The sequence below is a fragment of the Leptonychotes weddellii genome, chromosome 9, assembly GCF_054177405.1.
Source record: "Leptonychotes weddellii isolate Sample4059 chromosome 9, ASM5417740v2, whole genome shotgun sequence".
In the NCBI taxonomy this organism is placed as follows: domain Eukaryota; kingdom Metazoa; phylum Chordata; class Mammalia; order Carnivora; family Phocidae; genus Leptonychotes; species Leptonychotes weddellii.
The window spans coordinates 92921662-92938195 of record NC_138377.1 but is presented as its reverse complement, the minus strand read 5'-3'; the positions used below and the strand labels follow the sequence as shown (position 1 = coordinate 92938195).

At 42.5% G+C, this 16534-nt stretch overlaps 2 protein-coding genes across 4 annotated transcripts in view; both read right to left on the bottom strand.

Moving 5' to 3' along the window:
• LOC102731775 (estrogen receptor-like) overlaps window positions 1–16534 on the bottom strand; it is a 464527-nt gene that overhangs the window by 313795 nt on the left and 134198 nt on the right. The gene's annotated exons all lie outside the window — the stretch shown is intronic.
• The window catches only part of ZNF609 (zinc finger protein 609), a 211597-nt gene that overhangs the window by 168396 nt on the left and 26667 nt on the right, over window positions 1–16534 (bottom strand). For 2 of the 3 annotated variants that reach the window (XM_081829550.1, XM_081829551.1), the window contains exon 2: window positions 12254–13127. In XM_081829550.1, the coding sequence (XP_081685676.1) occupies window positions 12254–13000 (747 nt within the window). In that variant the 5' untranslated portion in view covers window positions 13001–13127. The remainder of the gene's footprint in view (window positions 1–12253; window positions 13128–16534) is intronic. The other variant, XM_081829552.1, reaches the window with a different exon arrangement.

Below are 16534 nucleotides of genomic sequence, written 5' to 3'. Positions count from 1 at the left end.
CTGGGTGGCTTAGTCGGTTAAGCATCTGCCTTCAGCACGGGTCATGGTCTCGGGGTACTGAGATGGAGCCCCACATCCAACTCCGTGCTCAGCAGGGAATCTGCTTCTCCCTCTGCCCCTCCCCCTGCTCGCTTGCGCTCTCTTAAATAAATAAATAAATAAAATATTTTTTGAAAAAAGATCCTTGCTCAGATTTGACTTAAAAATTCTGGAACAATAATTTAAAATTGAATCAGTAACACTGATATGGATGTCCTCCTTTAACAACTATAACTATCAGAAATTCAGGAATTCTCCTAATTAAGGGGGTAACAAGAAGTCAGATTCATTAGAGCTGTATTCTGAAATGACTGACCCCCACACAATGAGTGAGAAATGAAAAAGGAGAGTTGGAGGAGAATCTTGAGCGTGTTGAGAAACTTGAGAATCAGATGATACCTAAAGTGTAGTGCATAGCTCTATCTGGAAATGGCAAAAAAACAAGGACAACTTCCACAATGATAGCGGTTTTTAACCAAGAGGTACATGAAAAGCATCTGTCAAAATTTTAAAAAATATGTACATGCTTGGAGTCCCCAGTTCTAAAGATTTTACTTCAGTAGGGCACTTTTACTTTTGTAGAAGCTCCAAAATGATTCTGCACCGCCAGTTGAGAAGCCTCCACACTAAGAAACTCTTCAACTTGAATGTTAATTTCTCTAACCTCACATTACTTTGCTTGGTGTATGATGAATATTTACACCTCCTTTCTACAATACTCTCTGTACCTTTCACTAAGGATTAATTCAGTGCAGAGTTAAGTACTTAACTTCTAAAGAAATGTATCTGATAGGAAATATCAACTCTGAGTTGAGTGGGCTGGGAACCAGTTTATAAAAAACTTTTTATGATGAAAAGAACGCATTAACAAAGATGGAGGCCAACAGAAGACATACAGATGGCCAAGAGGTACATGAAAAGATGTCCAATGTCACTAATCATCAGGGAAATGCAAATCAAAACCTCAATAAGGTATGACCTCACACCTGTTAGAATAGCTATTATTAAAAAGGTAAGAAATAAGTATTGATGAGGATGTGCAGAAGAAGCCCTTGTGCACTATATTGGTGGGAATGTAAACTGGTGCAGCCACTATGGAAAACAGTTTCCTCAAACTGTGCGTGCATGTGCGAGGGTGGGGGGCAGGTGTTGGGAAGAGGGAGAGGGAGAGAGACACTCTTTTTTTTTTAAAGATTTTATTTATTTATTTATTTGAGAGAGAGAGAGAGAGAAACAGCATGAGAGGGGATAGGGTCAGAGGGAGAAGCAGGCCTCCCACAGAGCAGGGAGCCCGATGTGGGACTCGATCCCAGGACTCCGGGATCATGACCTGAGCCGAAGGCAGTCGCTTAACCAACTAAGCCACCCAGGCGCCCGGGAGAGAGACACTCTTAAGCAGGCTCCACACTCAGTGCAGAGCCCAATGCATGGTTCAATCCCATGACCCCGAGATCATGACCTGAGCTGAACCCAGAAGTCGGACACTTAACCGACTGAGCCACCCCTATATGTGGAATTAAACAAAACAAAAAACCACCCAAGCTCATAGATATAGAGAATAGATCGGTGATTGCCTGAGATGAGGAGTGGGTGAAATGGGTAAAAAAGGTCAAAAGGTACTAATTTCCATGGGGATGTAATAATGAATAAGCCATGGGGATGTAATAATGTACTGCATGGTGGCCATAGTTAATAATATTGTATTGCATATTTGAAAGTAGCTAGGAGAATAAATCTTGAAAGTTCTCATCAGAAGAAAAAGACTTTTGTAACTATATGTAGTTATGGATGTTAACTGAACTTACTGTGGTGATCATTTTGCAATATATACAAATACTGAATCATCATGTTTTATACCTGAAACTAATATATTATGTCAATTATTCCTTAATTTAAAAAAAGACCATGAAAAAATTTAATGGCCAGGTCTGGCTCATTGAAATACAATATAGTATTTGCTAGTAGGGCTGGAACCCAACGGTCTCAAATTAAAAAATACTCAATTAGGGGCGCCTGGGTGGCTCAGTCATTAAGCATCTGCCTTCGGCTCAGGTCATGATCCCAGGGTCCTGGGATCGAGCCCCGTGTCGGGCTCCCTGCTCAGCGGGAAGCCTGCTTCTCCCTCTCCCACTCCCCCTGCTTGTGTTCCCTCTCTTGCTGTGTCTCTCTTTCTCAGATAAATAAATAAAATCTTAAATAAAAAAATAAAAAATACTCAATTAGTGTATTTTTCAGGCACACAAATTGTACTCTTCCAATGGATAATATTTCAAGTTGAAAACTGACCACTACCAAAAATCTAAGAACTGCCTTTTTATTTCCTGCAGCTAGTGACAAGTTCACAAAAAGAAGTACCTTAATCCTCACTCTTCTCCTCACTGTTCAGATTATAGCTCTAATTCCTTCAAAAGGCTAAAGTCTGTACTCCTTAAAGATTAACAAAAGGGAGGGGCGCCTGGGTGGCTCAGTCGTTAAGGTCTGCCTTAGGCTCAGATCATGATCCCAAGGTCCTGGGATGGAGCCCCACATGGGCTCCCTGCTCAGGGGGGAGCCTGCTTCTCCCTCTCCCACTCCCCCTGCTTGTGTCCCTTCTCTCACTCTGTCTCTCTCTGTCAAATAAATAAATAAAATCTTTAAAAAAAAAGGATTAATAAAAGGGAAAAAACTTTCTAAACTAAAGCAATCATGTTACATTCATTACAATCCTTAGAAAAACAGTTCAGAAGGCCTGAATATATACCAAAAAAACCTGACTTTAATGGAAAACAGTTAAGCAAGAGTCATGGTTTTTATTTTTTTTATGATTTTATTTATTTATTTGAGAGAGGAAGGAGAGTGAGCATGAGAGAGAGAGGGAGAGAGCAGCAGTGGGAAGGGAGGCAGAGGGAGAAAGAGAAGGAGACTCCCTGCTGAGCAGGGAGCCTGATGTGGGGCAACCCTGAAATCATGACCTGAGCTGAAGGCAGACGCTTAACCAACTGAGCCACTCAGGCACCCCAAGAGCCATGGTTCTTCAACCTGAGATCAGCCCTGTACCAAAAAGAGTCCAACAAACAGTTCCAAACTAACTAATCAATCAAACAATATAACTCTAGACCTCAATGGCTCCAAATGCTCTGACTCAATCTCTCTCTCCTCAAGCCTTCCTGGAAACCAGGAGTTAAAATGTAAGCTATCATAAACTCATTCTTTTTTTTTTTTTTAAGATTTTATTTTAGAGAGAATGAGAGAGAGAGAGAGCACAAGAGGGGGGAGGGTCAGAAGGAGAAGCAGACTCCCTGCTAAGCAGGGAGCCCGATATGGGACTCGATCCCGGGACTCCAGGATCATGACCTGAGCCGAAGGCAGTCGCTTAACCAACTGAGCCACCCAGGCGTCTCAAACTCACTCTTTTCTAAAACCTTCAGGTGCTTAACTCTTTAAAGTCTCTAAAGAAAAAAAAAAATAAAATAAATAAAGTCTCTAAAGATATCCTTTCATCTTAATTTCACAATGACCTTGCACCTCACAGCTAATAACATTATATTAGCAATAGCTAACATTTATTGAGTAGTTACAACATGCTAGGCACTGTGCTGAGTGCTTAATGTTCTTTATCTGATCTAAAACTGACAATAAGGTCAGTACTATTACTCACTTCCATATTACAGATAAGAAAAGAAGCTTAGGGGAGCCTGGATGGCCCAGTCAGTTAAGCGTCTGCCTTTGGCCCTGGTCATGGTACCGGGGTCCTGCGATGGAGCCCCGCGTCGGGCTCTCTGCTCAGCAGAGGTCTGCTTCTCTTTCTCTCTCTGCCCCTCTCCCCCGCCCGTGCTCTCTCTCTCAAGTAAATAAAAATCTCAAAAAAAAAAGAAAAGAAGCTTAGAAAAGTTAAATATTTTAAATATCTCTACTGCTCTCAAAGTCCCAAACCCTTAGGTATTCCTTCCAATTTTTCCAATTTGATCCTCATTATTAAAAGGGGAAGGTGCTGGATGCCTGAGTGGCTCAGTTAAGCGTCTGCCTTCGGCTCCGGTCATGATCCCAGGGTCCTGGGATTGAGTCCCGCAGTGGGTTCCTTGCTCACCAGGGGGCCTGCTTCTCCCTCTGCCTGACACCCCCCTGCTTGTGCACGCGCTCTGACAAATAAACAAAATCTTTAAAAATAAATAAATAAATAAATAAATGGGGAAGGTGCTCTATGATAGCAGATCTCAAACTTTGGTGCGTATCATGGTCAAAGAAAGAGCTAATGTGGGGAGCCTGGTTAAGTGTCTGCCTTCAGCTCAGGTCATGGTCCCAGGGTCCTGGGATCGAGCCCCACATTCGGGCTCCCTGCTCGGCAGGAAGCCTGTTTCTCTCTCTCCCACTCCCCCTGCTTGTGTTCCCTCTCTCGCTATGTCTCTCTCTGTCAAATAAATAAAATCTTTAAAAAAAACAAAACAAAAATGTCTTAGAAAGAGCTAATGTTTAAACACAAATTGTTGGGCCTCAACCCCAGAGTTTCTGATTTGGGGGACTGGGATGGCCCCTGATATTTCAATTTCTAACACATTCCCAGATGTTACTGCTGCTGGTACAGGGACTACTGCTTTATAAAAAGGTAAAAGGAAGTAATCCCCTCTCACCTTAGCTATCATTTTCTCATGTGAAAACACTTCTCTACAGAGTACTTCTAACAAGAGAGACACTTAGGACTTAAAAAAAACCTCCAGGGTCTGAAAGCTAAAAGACTTTTTTTCTCCCACTTCACAAAGGCCCCAATATCACCAGTGACATTAAAACAGTGGAAATCCAAAAGAGGAAAATTAAGAACAGAATGACTGTAAAATTCTGCTCAAGGGCCTGTCACCATCCACATTTTACTTCTTTAGCCTAAAAGTGTTTCCTTTGGGTGTCCTAGGGCAAGAGAAACGCCAAAAGAAAAAGGAGGTAGATTGTTTTGTAATACTAAAAAAATTGAGGACAGGTTCTAAAAATATCACAGAATTTTGCCCTATGAACAGAAAATCTCAAAATGCTATAAATTTCTTCTGCCTCTCTTTTGTCACACTATCCTCCATCTCAAAAGAGCTATTCCTCTAACGCAAGACTGATCCAAAGTCTATCCTTTCTCAAGTAGCTTAAACATTGATTACGTCAATGTCATGTAGGACGAATGACTTCAGGCATAGGATTTGTTAAAAATGTCTCCTCAGCCTGCCAGGGAAGCTTCTTACTTGGGTGGGTGCTGTCAACCATGACTAAACTGTACCAAGAGAAATATACTTTAAAATATTAATATAGCTTGGCACCTTCCTGATGCTAATCCTTCCAGGCCCATCCCAATGGCACAACTGGGAAATTAACCAAAGAGAAAAGCAATCTTCCCTCTGCTCTCTACTTTCAGGTGCTCCTCCTCTGCAGCTCTGCCATGCACAGACTCATTCTATACATATATACAGAGATAGAACATGCGCACACACACAAATAACTCTCGGCAGGAACCAAAAATCAAAGCCTAACCCCACAGTTTTGAAGTGAGCAAGTCCAATTTCCTTCTTTGTAGCCCTTGACACATGCTGGCTGGGAGCCGTCTGGATTTTTTTCTGCCTTGTTCCTGCACCAGAAGCTCTGCACTGCAGGTCAGGGGATGATAAGGAAATGAACAGTGTAATTTCCAAGGCCTCTGAACACAGCCCTGTCAGCAGCTCTGGAGGCGGGTTACTCAAGCATGGCTTGAAGAGTGAAAACCACAGCGAGGAGGGCTCAGCCAGCCAGCAGTGGCAGGATCTCAGCTGTGTATGTTACTGCCACCTCCAGCCTGAAAGCCCAAGCCCTGCTGCCTCCCTGGATGAGCTCTGCTGGTAAAAGCTCTTATACCCAAATGGCAAAAATACAAGTTCGCACTGGGGGAGGAAGATTAAGAACTGGGACTTAGATTTTCCATGCACTCTTGTGTAGAAACAAAAAGCATTTAGTGCTCTTCCAGCACACACGAGATTGCACAGGCTGGCAAACCCACAATAACATCTATCCAACATACCCAACCCCACATCAGGGATATGGCCAGAAAGGAAACTCAATTTATATGAAATGTGAAATTCAATAGGCTACGTCAAGATCTTTTAAAGCCAATTTTCGGTCTCTCCCCTTCTCCAATCCCCACTATAAATATCAGGACCTTTAGAACCCATTACCAGCATGAAAATTTCCCAACCCAGGTTTGGATCTTCTTCTGAGCACAGTGCTCAAAATCTTAGCCAACATGTTTATCTTTTTATACTGGGCTTCCTGTATAGGTGGAATGTGGTTATATTTCAGCCCATTATTGCCTAGGGGAGACTGAGACATATTTTAACTTAAATCATGTTTTTCTCTCTAATATTTACTGAATGCTTCCTACTGAATGCCACACACTGTTCAAAGTGTTTTATATGCATTAACTAATTTAATCTCTTAACAACCCAATGTAGGAACTATTATTTTCCTCATTTCGCAGTTGAAAAAACTGAGAGCAGTTAAGTAACTTGCTCAAGATCACTCAGTTAATAAGTGGCAAAGCTGCGGGGTGCCTGGGTGGCTCAGTCATTAAGCGTCTGCCTTCCACTCAGGTCATGGTTCCAGGGTCCTGGGATCGAGCCCCACATCGGGCTCCCTGCTCCGCGGGAAGCCTGCTTCTCCCTCTCCCACTCCCCCTGCTTGTGTTCCCTCTCTTGCTGTGTCTCTCTCTGTCAAATAAATAAAATCTTAAAAAAATAATAATAATAAGTGGCAAAGCTGCGATACAAACCAGGTAGTCTGGCTCCAGAGTTTATACTCTTAACCACTAAGTTATAGATAAAAGTTGATGTGAAATTTAAGTTTAGAAAAAAAGCTAGTGTTTTATGTCAGAAGTGGTTCCCAATTCTCACCTTAAAAAGAAAATCTGTCATGGTTTTCAAATGTTAAAGTATATAGCAGTTATCTGGAGAGACTTCTGGCAGATTTTTGGGCCACCACTCCTAAAACTTACTTAGCAGAACTGGCGTAGGGTCAAGAATCTGCATTTTGACACTCAGGTGATGTGATACACATGGTTTTATGGGCCACACTTTCAGGGACTCTACTGTAGATGGTAAACTGTAAGGTCCAAAGAGCAGGAAACTTCTCTGTTTTATTCACTAGTACATACCAAGCACCAAGCACAATACCTGGAATCTAAAATGCACTCAATTGTCAACTATATCTCAATTAAATTTTTTAAATAAAAATAAATAAAACGCACTCAGTTAATGTACTGAATAAATGGTATTCAACAGTATATATCATGTCTTTATAAAACAGTTAATATCCACAATACATTTAAGGTCTGCCTACTAGTGATATGTCCAAGAAGCAATAGGGTTTGTTCTCTTACCTGCAATTGCAAAGAAATGGCAATGCCTCAACGCTTACAATGGAAATCTGAATGCAATATTCCAGAAAACACACAGACACACACAAAACCAAGCTCAAAGTAGCAGTTTAAAAGTAACTTTCCCTCTTTATATTTAACAGGATAATAGGATAGGTTTAACACCAGCTGTAAATAGTTCTTTGCAAACATCTTCATCATACCAAGGAAATCTAAACTCAAGGATCCTTTGTTTATTAAGCATCTACAACGTTAAAATCAGTATGAAAAACAATGAAAACAGTTTCAAGAGTATCTGAGAATTTACATCCAATGTTTCTAAGGTAGTTTTTAGAATGGGAAAACAAAGAATCCCTCATAACAGTTGAAGACTTTTTAAATACCCCAGAAGAACAATATGCCATAAGAACTTGGTCACCAAAAACCTGGTGTCTAAGCCTGACTTTGCTACTGACTACCTGTGAAAGCCTAGGCAAGTCACATGACCTCCCTGGTCTTAGTTTCTCCTTCCATAAAATGAGGAGATTGGACAAGATAATTTTTCTGTGGGACCTCCTTGAATTACAACACCCAGATGGAAAACAGAGCTACTGAAGAAAAAATAAATTAAGCTCAGGCTCTGTTGCATCTCTGTCCCACATAAATATCAATTTCTTTTTAATTTTTTCCATGTAGGAAAATGCTTGAGGGCACTTGGCTTCAGGAAGCATGGCTGACTGCTATGCCATCAATAGCTGAGAAAGAACAGCTAGTGAAGGAGGAAGCTTTAAGAGAGAAAGCCTTGAATCAGAAGGAAAAAAAGACCCGACCTTGGTTGGGCAATGAGGGATTTAACACGAGAGAACTGAGCTGGAAGGCATAAACTAGGGCAGGAAAACAAAACCAAGGGCAAAGGAAGATGCTCTTAGAACACAGGATATGATAGCAAGCATGATCAGAAGGTGAAAGAGCAAAGAGCACACTTAATGGTGTTTTTTTTTTTTCGTTTCTTTTTTTGTATCCTAAAGTAAGGGGGGAAGTGGTAATATATGTAGCAGTCTGAGAGTAGCAGAAGCTGAGACCCAAAACAGGAGTGCAGACTGTTCTACCTTGCAAGATCAAAAACAGCACCTAAAGAGGCCAGGGGAGGTTCTGGTTGCAAACCTCTAGATTCTTTAGCCACTAGAGCCTACTGGTTACTTTATATGATTTGAAAAAAATGAGTCTCACCTTAAATTCCTGGTATAAGCCCTGATTCTGACAAGAGTCTGTACTGCGGGACAGACTCAGCACAGATACATCACTGACTTCTGTAGTTTGTAAATTCTTTTTTTTTCTTGCCTGTCAGAGTGGCAATGCAAGCACTAAGCTCTAAGCTTGGAACATTCAGGCAGAAACCCTTCCTCCCCTTCCATCCCTAACTTAACAATCTATCAATCAAACCAAAGGCAAGGGAACAGGCAGGAGCCTAAAGGCTCTGTCTTGTTTATTCCTCAACATTCCCCCCCCCCCCCATCTCTTTAGCTGGCAGGAAGTATGAGCAGGAGTGTTCAATAACAATTCAGGGCAGCAGCAGTTGCTAAGAGCCATTCTGGTCTCTCCTACAACTCTGGGAAACAGCACAGTGAGCCCTTCCAGAGAAAGGTGTGGTGGAGCCTAAGCAGGATCCCATGAAGGGAAATCCACATTCTTGGCTAATAGGAAATTCCCTCAGCCATAGCCTGAGATACTTACCTTGATGAGAAAGAAGGTCCTGAGGTGGATAATTTGAATACTCAAATCTCCCTCATTAGCTAGTGGTAGACATGTGACAATTCTACCCTACACCACAAACTCTATTTGTCTTCTTCCCTGTTTCCAAGGTGGTGAGGGGTGGGGAGGGTAGGCGGACATGGTTAGGGGGAGACATCAGTCAAGACGCTTCCCAAATTTTATGAGTTTTCTTTCTTCATGATAGCTCCCAGCTCAGGGTATATAATTCCCAGATTATATCAAAACATGTTTTGCTGTTTTAGTTCTGTTGGTTGTCCCCACATAGAAGGAACATTCCAAACCAATTAAGGCATAGGCAAGCCCATATCTAAGAGAGAAAATCTTAAAAGTGTTCAAAGACTTAGCATATAAGCTATAATCCTTATCATCACTGAGCCCCTATTATACTCTAAACTCTGGAGTCCTTGTTTCCCAAAGGCTGATCGGCTGTAAGAATCCTAGCCTTCTCTTCCCTTAAGTCTTCCCCTCCTCCCATTCTAGAAACACTCTCTCCCTGCAGTGTTTTCATCTCCTAGCAACTTCCTAACATTTATTTAAATAATTATTTCAATGATCAAAGGCTTTATGGAAAAGCACCCCCAGAACCAGACTGTTCAAAAGGGCTGAGGGAATAGGGAAAGGAACTGAGAAACCACGTTTTGGCTTACAGTAACATCAAACTGCACAGCAACTTTCTGCTTCTAAAAGTACCTCCCAGCAATTTTATCTTTCTTCCAAAAACTGAAGCAGTCTCTCTCCCTTTTCTCTCTCATTCCATTGCCCCACTGTCAGTCTCCTTGGGAGACAAGGCTTATATACCACAGCTACATTATGAAGGGGCAAACCTCCCTGGCACCAAGGTGCTTTCTTAGCTGAATACACTGCATCTTTCAGCCCAATTATAATCTGAAGGGCAACCACTCAACTGGTCACGGGACCTCTAAGAGAAAACAGGTTCCAGTGGTGTCTGGGTGGCTCAGTCGTTAAGCGTCTGCCTTCAGCTCAGGTCATGATCCCAGAGTCCTGGGATCGAGCCCGCGTCGGGCTCCCTGCTCCGTGAGAAGCCTGCTTCTCCCTCTGCTGCTCCCCCTGCTTGTGTTCCCTCTCTCCCTGCCCCTCTCTCTGTCAAATAAATAAATAAAATCTTTAAAAAAAAAAAAACAGGTTCCATTTGCTACTCTGTTGGAGACTATCATGGACATTTAGACGTAAATCCAGCATGAAGCTCAGCATCATTAATCCTTTCACCTGCAGATGACTACTGGGCCTACAAGACTGTGACATATGAGTCAAGAGTTCTAAACAGAAAAGAAAATGAAGTCCACTCTCAGAAGTGGCCACTTTTCAGTGTGCCTGAGTGGCTCAGTCAGTTGGGCGTCTGCCTTCGGCTCAGGTCATGATCCCAGGGTCCTGGGATAGAGCCCTGCATTGGGGTCCCTGCTCCAAGGTGAGCCTGCTTCTCCCTTTCCCTGCCACTCCCCTTGCTTGTGCATGCATGCATGCGCGTGCACGCTCTGTCAAATAAATAAATAAATCTTTTTTTTAAAAAGTGGCCACTTTTCAGCACAGGAAGTACAGTGATTATGAACATGGATATATGGCAAGAGTTTATTGCAGCCAGATGTAGGGAACAGTCTAATGGGCCTGGAACAGAAGCAAGAACTCCTGGTACTCCTAGGCCTCTTTAAAACAGTATTACCCATCTGCACCCCAGAGAAAATGGTAAATCACAGCCAGCACAGGATGAGCCATGCCAGTAGCCAGCTGGAACTTGATGCTGCTGAGGTGGACTATAGCATCTGTCACCTAAACACAGGCAGTTTCTCTCTGGCAGCTGCCACTGGTGAAAGGGAATGAACCATTGTGTTATTAGTGGAAGAAAATTCACAGCCCTGTTACCAGGGAAGCCCAGATGTTGCTAAGAGCTACAGATGTGCTGCAGGCAAAGACCAAAATACCTACAGCAAAGACAGCACAGCCTACCACTGGAATCCAGGCACGGAGAGGGCACCACCACACAAACATACACATGCAGCCTCTATTTATTAACACTTACATATGGAAATAGGTATTCCCTGTTGCAGCTGATGTAATTACAGAGAAACCAATTTATACTGCATCTGCTGGGATCAGCTGATAGCACGGGGTGAGCAAAACACAGTGGAAAAATCAAGAGCCAATGAAGAGCTCATCACCAGGCCAGCCGCTTTGCAGGAAATTGTAAGCTGCTGAAGTTTAAGGCAGCCTGAGCTGACCCTAGACTCACACCTACTCTGCTCCAGCCCTGCAAGCTCTATTTCCTGAGACATGAACTAAGATCATCTTCCCAGAGGACGAGAGCCCCTCCTGGGGCTGCAAGCACCTGTCCTTTCAACTCAAGCAGAAGGTAAGGTATCATTACACGGTTTGGCAGCTATTAAACCACCAGGACACTGTGATTACCAATATTTGAGGTAGATACGTGGCCAAGAACTATACCTTTAATGGCCAAAGAATCTCTTTCAAGGCCAAACATGCATAGCCACAGCACTAACTCATAAGGCCTTATGATTAAGTACCTCTTAGTACAGTCAGTACCTCTTGCTCCCTTATTTACCTGCCCCTTTGCTCCTTGGTAGCCACCAATAGAACACTTGGTAGATATCATACCATGAAACTTATTTAACCTTTTCTCTTCCAGAAACCCAGCAGCACCATTTATTCCATTAAAAACAACACTCAACCGAAAGCCTATCATCAACTTACAAAGTTTATCAATGACTCTGAGATGAAATACCAGCAAGCTGGGGACCACGTAAAGGTTGATGCCAGTCTCCAGCAACAAGTGTCTGAGGGTGGGACAAGGACGAGGTGGCAGTTTCTCAACTTGACTTAAGAGAAAATTCATTCTACCAAGTAGCTGCCCCCAACAATAGATATTCTCCAAAATGGCCAGGCCTGCTGTTAATGAATCTATAGAGAATCCCCTAATTTGGAACATAACCACATTATCATTACCAGCTGCTCTGACCTTATAATTGGTCATTACCCACAAACTAATGAGCCTCCCACAGAGTGCACAAAGCATTTAGTGGTTAGTCCAGGGCAGTTCTGACTGGCAGTAGGCAGCCAGATCTGGCCACCTCTTACCTTTTCAGACTTGACTTTCTTTAGCGGGCGACACTCATTCTCCCCTTCCTCTGGCTCCGGTTTAGCTCCCAAAGGATTGAGCGCTGCCCCAGGCTCAATAGCTATACTCCCAAGTGGCTCCACAGCTCCTGTATCCACCCCTGCACTTCCATCATACTGACCACCCCGTCCTCCCAGGGGAACTGGCTGGAGGACCCCAGGATCCTTTTCTGAACAAGTCCCCACTCCTTCGCTTCTCTCCTTCTTGCTCTTAGATGAGCTGTTCTCCTTCTCCTTTTTGGAGCCGGCTACACTGCGGGATGCCTTAGCCGCCTTCTCTGAGCCCTTGGGAGCAATAGCAGCAACCAGGCTTCCTGCATTGGCACCATCTCCTGAGCGTCCCTGCACCTCTTTCTTGCTAGCTGCCCCCTCACTTGGAGTGAACAGGGAAGTCCCTGGAGTGGGTTTGCTAGTGTCTTTGCCACTCTTATTCCTTTTGGATTTTGATTTGCCTTCCTTCCCTTGAGGACCTGGCACTGGGGTCACAAACTTGATGTTGTCTGGTAGTGTGGCCACAGCATTGGGAGCCGGTATCCCCACCTCCTTTGAGCCTGACATTTCCAGTTTCTGCTGGTCCTTTTCCAGATCGGCGTCCAGGTCAATGATGAGATTCCCTACTCCAATGTCCCATTCATCCCCACTGTCGTATGTCTCAACCGGGTTTGCATCCACTCCTTTCCCTCCGGAGGCTCCACTGCTCAAGGACATCTTAGAGTCAACGTCCCACCTCAAGATTCAAGGCTCTTCCTTGCCCCCAGCTTTCCTATTTTCAGCTTCAGCTATGTTCTCAGACCTGCCACATTGGTCAGTACATGCCCAGTGGACAACATCATTGCTGGAAAAAGAAAATTTAAAGAACTGTTAAAGGAAACAATACAGGCAAGGAGACAGCCTGAAATAAACTCCCACACAAAACAGACTGTTCCTAGGGGGCTATCACATCACAACGGACAAGACAAACAGGTTCAATTGTATTTCTAACCAAGTCACATTGGACCAGGGAAAAGTTAATTCCCGCTCCATCTCCCCAGGGGAGAGTACAGTATTTCCAAATGCCCGGAGATTCTGTATAAGTCTTAACTAGGAATCCTCTAGAGTTAGTTTCCCATTCCCCAGAGACTTATTTCTACTATCACTGCCAGCTGGCAATCCTCCCTCAATCAATACAGGCCCTGGCACATAACAGACTCAAGCTCTAGCACAACTTTACTCAAACCCCCTTTCTCCTTGCTTCTTCTTGAATTATCAGAGACTCAGAACATGGACTTGCAAAGGCTGTAAAAGCCCTCTATTAACAGGGCCTATCCCTACCAACAATAAGGATGCCTTGTCATTCTACTGTTTGGCGGGGGGGGAATCTTATTATGGATAAGAGTGAAAGAGAAAAAACAAGCAGAACTAGGAAAAATATAACATTAGGATAGAGAACAAATACTGTAGCTAAAGACAATCCTCAGAGAGGACTCAATTAATCAGCTTAATTTCAGTTAAGTAAGCCTTATTCAACTCAAGGTTTCAAATTATGTCCGAAGAGGGTAATGCAGTGTAGCCTTTCCCACGTCCCACTAAAATATCTATGAAGACACACACACATAAACACACACGAAAAAATTTTACCCTGACTGAACACTACTAAAACCCCTAAAAGCAGAGTGTGAAATAATTCTTCACATTTTTACATAAGATTGGTGGCATAGTATTGATAAATACCAAGGCCTCACCATATGAAACAGAGATTGGCTAAAAAAGGGGGGTTAGGGGAAGGAGACAATTTATAACACGCCAGTCTCCTGCCTCGAGACTTCGGGAGTGTACCATCTAGAAAACCTGGCAGCCAACAAATACCATCCATGTATTACTTTATGACAAAGTGAAAGAGTTCTGTTCTTGCTCACTCCCGTCTACCATCTTTCTATATCCATTTAGAAACGAACGCTCATAACAGAGCAAAAGGCAAACAGAGACAAGACCAATTGTACTTTTTCACCTCCTCTCTGAAGACAGTATCAAAGAACCAGGGTGCAGTTACAAGAGAAGACATCATCCCAAGATAGCAGAGCTGTCCCAAGGAAATGCTTGCTAGGAACTGGGATTTAAGAGAGAAAGCTGTGCACACTGATTTGCCATTTAGCTGTAGATATAGAAGAAAATACATCCTTTACACAAGTAGAGAGCTTAGTACCATTAGGAACAACTATTGCTGGCATCGAGTCTACAGAGACCTTACTTCATAAAAGGAAGAGCAAATGGGGGGGGGGTTGATGTAGAACTATGAAAAAATGCCACCCACAAGGTAAAGGAAACATTATCCCTGAAGTCAGAGAAATGATACCTCTGAAAATATCTAGAATTTTATTTATTTATTTTAAAGATTTACTTTATTTATTCGACAAAGACAGAGAGAGACAGCATGAGTGGGGGGCCGGGAGGGAGAAGCAGACTCCCTGCTAAGCAGGAAACCTGACATAGGGCTTGATCCCAGGATCCTGGGATCATGATCTGAGCTGAAGACAGACGTTTAACCGACTGAGCTACCCAGGCGCCCCAAATATCTAGAATTTTAAAGAAATTTTTGTTGAAATGTTTGGAATTCTCAATACCACTGAAGAAGACTTGGCCTCCAGTAAATATTATCTTTGTTCATTCATTCAAAAAAAATTGTATTTATTACCTACTATGTGCTAGGTGATGGGAATATAGCAGTGAATAAGGCAGTGGAAAATGGTACTAGAAATAATTCTATTATGAGGGACAGTGAGCATTTCTAGAAAAGGGAATGCCAACTGAATCTGCACTATAGTGCATCATTAAAGCATGGTTCTTTCCAACATCATAATCTATTACCTCTGCAATCTTTGCAACTGTGTGGCAAGGCTTAGAACATAACACGTTCACATTCACTTAAGACTCACCCACTTTCCTTCCAAGCTGCACTATCAGTATGTAATTTAACCATTAAAACAACCCTATGTTTGTTTAACCTTGGAAAAACAAAACTTTCAAAAGACTTTCCTCTACAAAACAAAACAAACAAATACAACCTTCCTCTAGAAAACAGGACTATGATGGAAGAGAGACTCTGGGGGAAAGAATAATAAAGTACATAAAAATGATAGTGCTCAGAGAGCTTATGACAGTTCTCACTTTACTATACTGGCTGACCTGTCATAGGGAGCAGGATAAATGATGTATGCCAGTAAGGAAGAGATAGCATTAAGAAGAAAACAGGCAGAAATGAAAGGATATGAACTTAGACAAAAGGATATGAGGATATGACATTTTTTAAAAAGGAAGAAGGAAACAAAAAACGCACTACCTATTAAAATTCACACAGAAATCAAAAAAGCACAGAACTGAAACTGTGGGAAATGATTCAGTAAACTACAAGAAAACTTGAGATATTTTCCTAGAACATGAAGAAAAAGGACAGCAAAAAGAAAATTAGAGAAATTGAGAGATATATACCATTTAATAACACTGAAAAGAAAACTGAGGAAACTAGAACAAACGGGAGGAAAGCAACCCATTAAGACATAATAAATGAGGGCGCCTGGGTGGCTCAGATGGTTGGGCGTCTGCCTTCGGCTCAGGTCATGATCTCAGGGTCCTGGGATCGAGTCCCGCATCGGGCTCCCTGCTCCTTGGGAGCCTGCTTCTCCCTCTGCCTTTCTCTCTCGCTCTGTCTCTCATGAATAAAAAAAAAAAAAAAAGACATAATAAATGAATAATATCTTGAGCTGAAAAAGATCCTGCATGCAGATTAAAAAGGCTTACTACTCTTTCAGCAAAATCAATTTAAAAAGCCAAACTTGCACACATTCTGGCAAAATTCTCCAATTATAAGGACAAAATTTGGACCAACTTCAGACTGCTCTGCAATATTAAATGTTAAAAAAGAATGAAAAATCTACAGAATTTTGAAGAAAAAAGGTTGTTACTCAAGTTTTACAGTCAAGTTGTTGTCATGAATAAAAGTAATAAGGGCACCTGGGTAGCTCAGTCAGTTGGGCATCCAACTCTAGGTTTTGGCTTAGGTCATGACCTCAGAGTTGTGGAATGGAGCCTGTGTCAGGTGCTCAGTACAGAGTCTGTTTGTTCCTCTCCCTTTGTTCCTCCCCCGGTCCCCTCCCCCCCACCCAGCTCTCGCGTACACTTTCTCTCGCTCTCAAATAAATACTTTTTTAAAAAGGTAATAGATTTTCAGTTATGTAAAAACATGTACATATCCATCTTGTTAAAAAA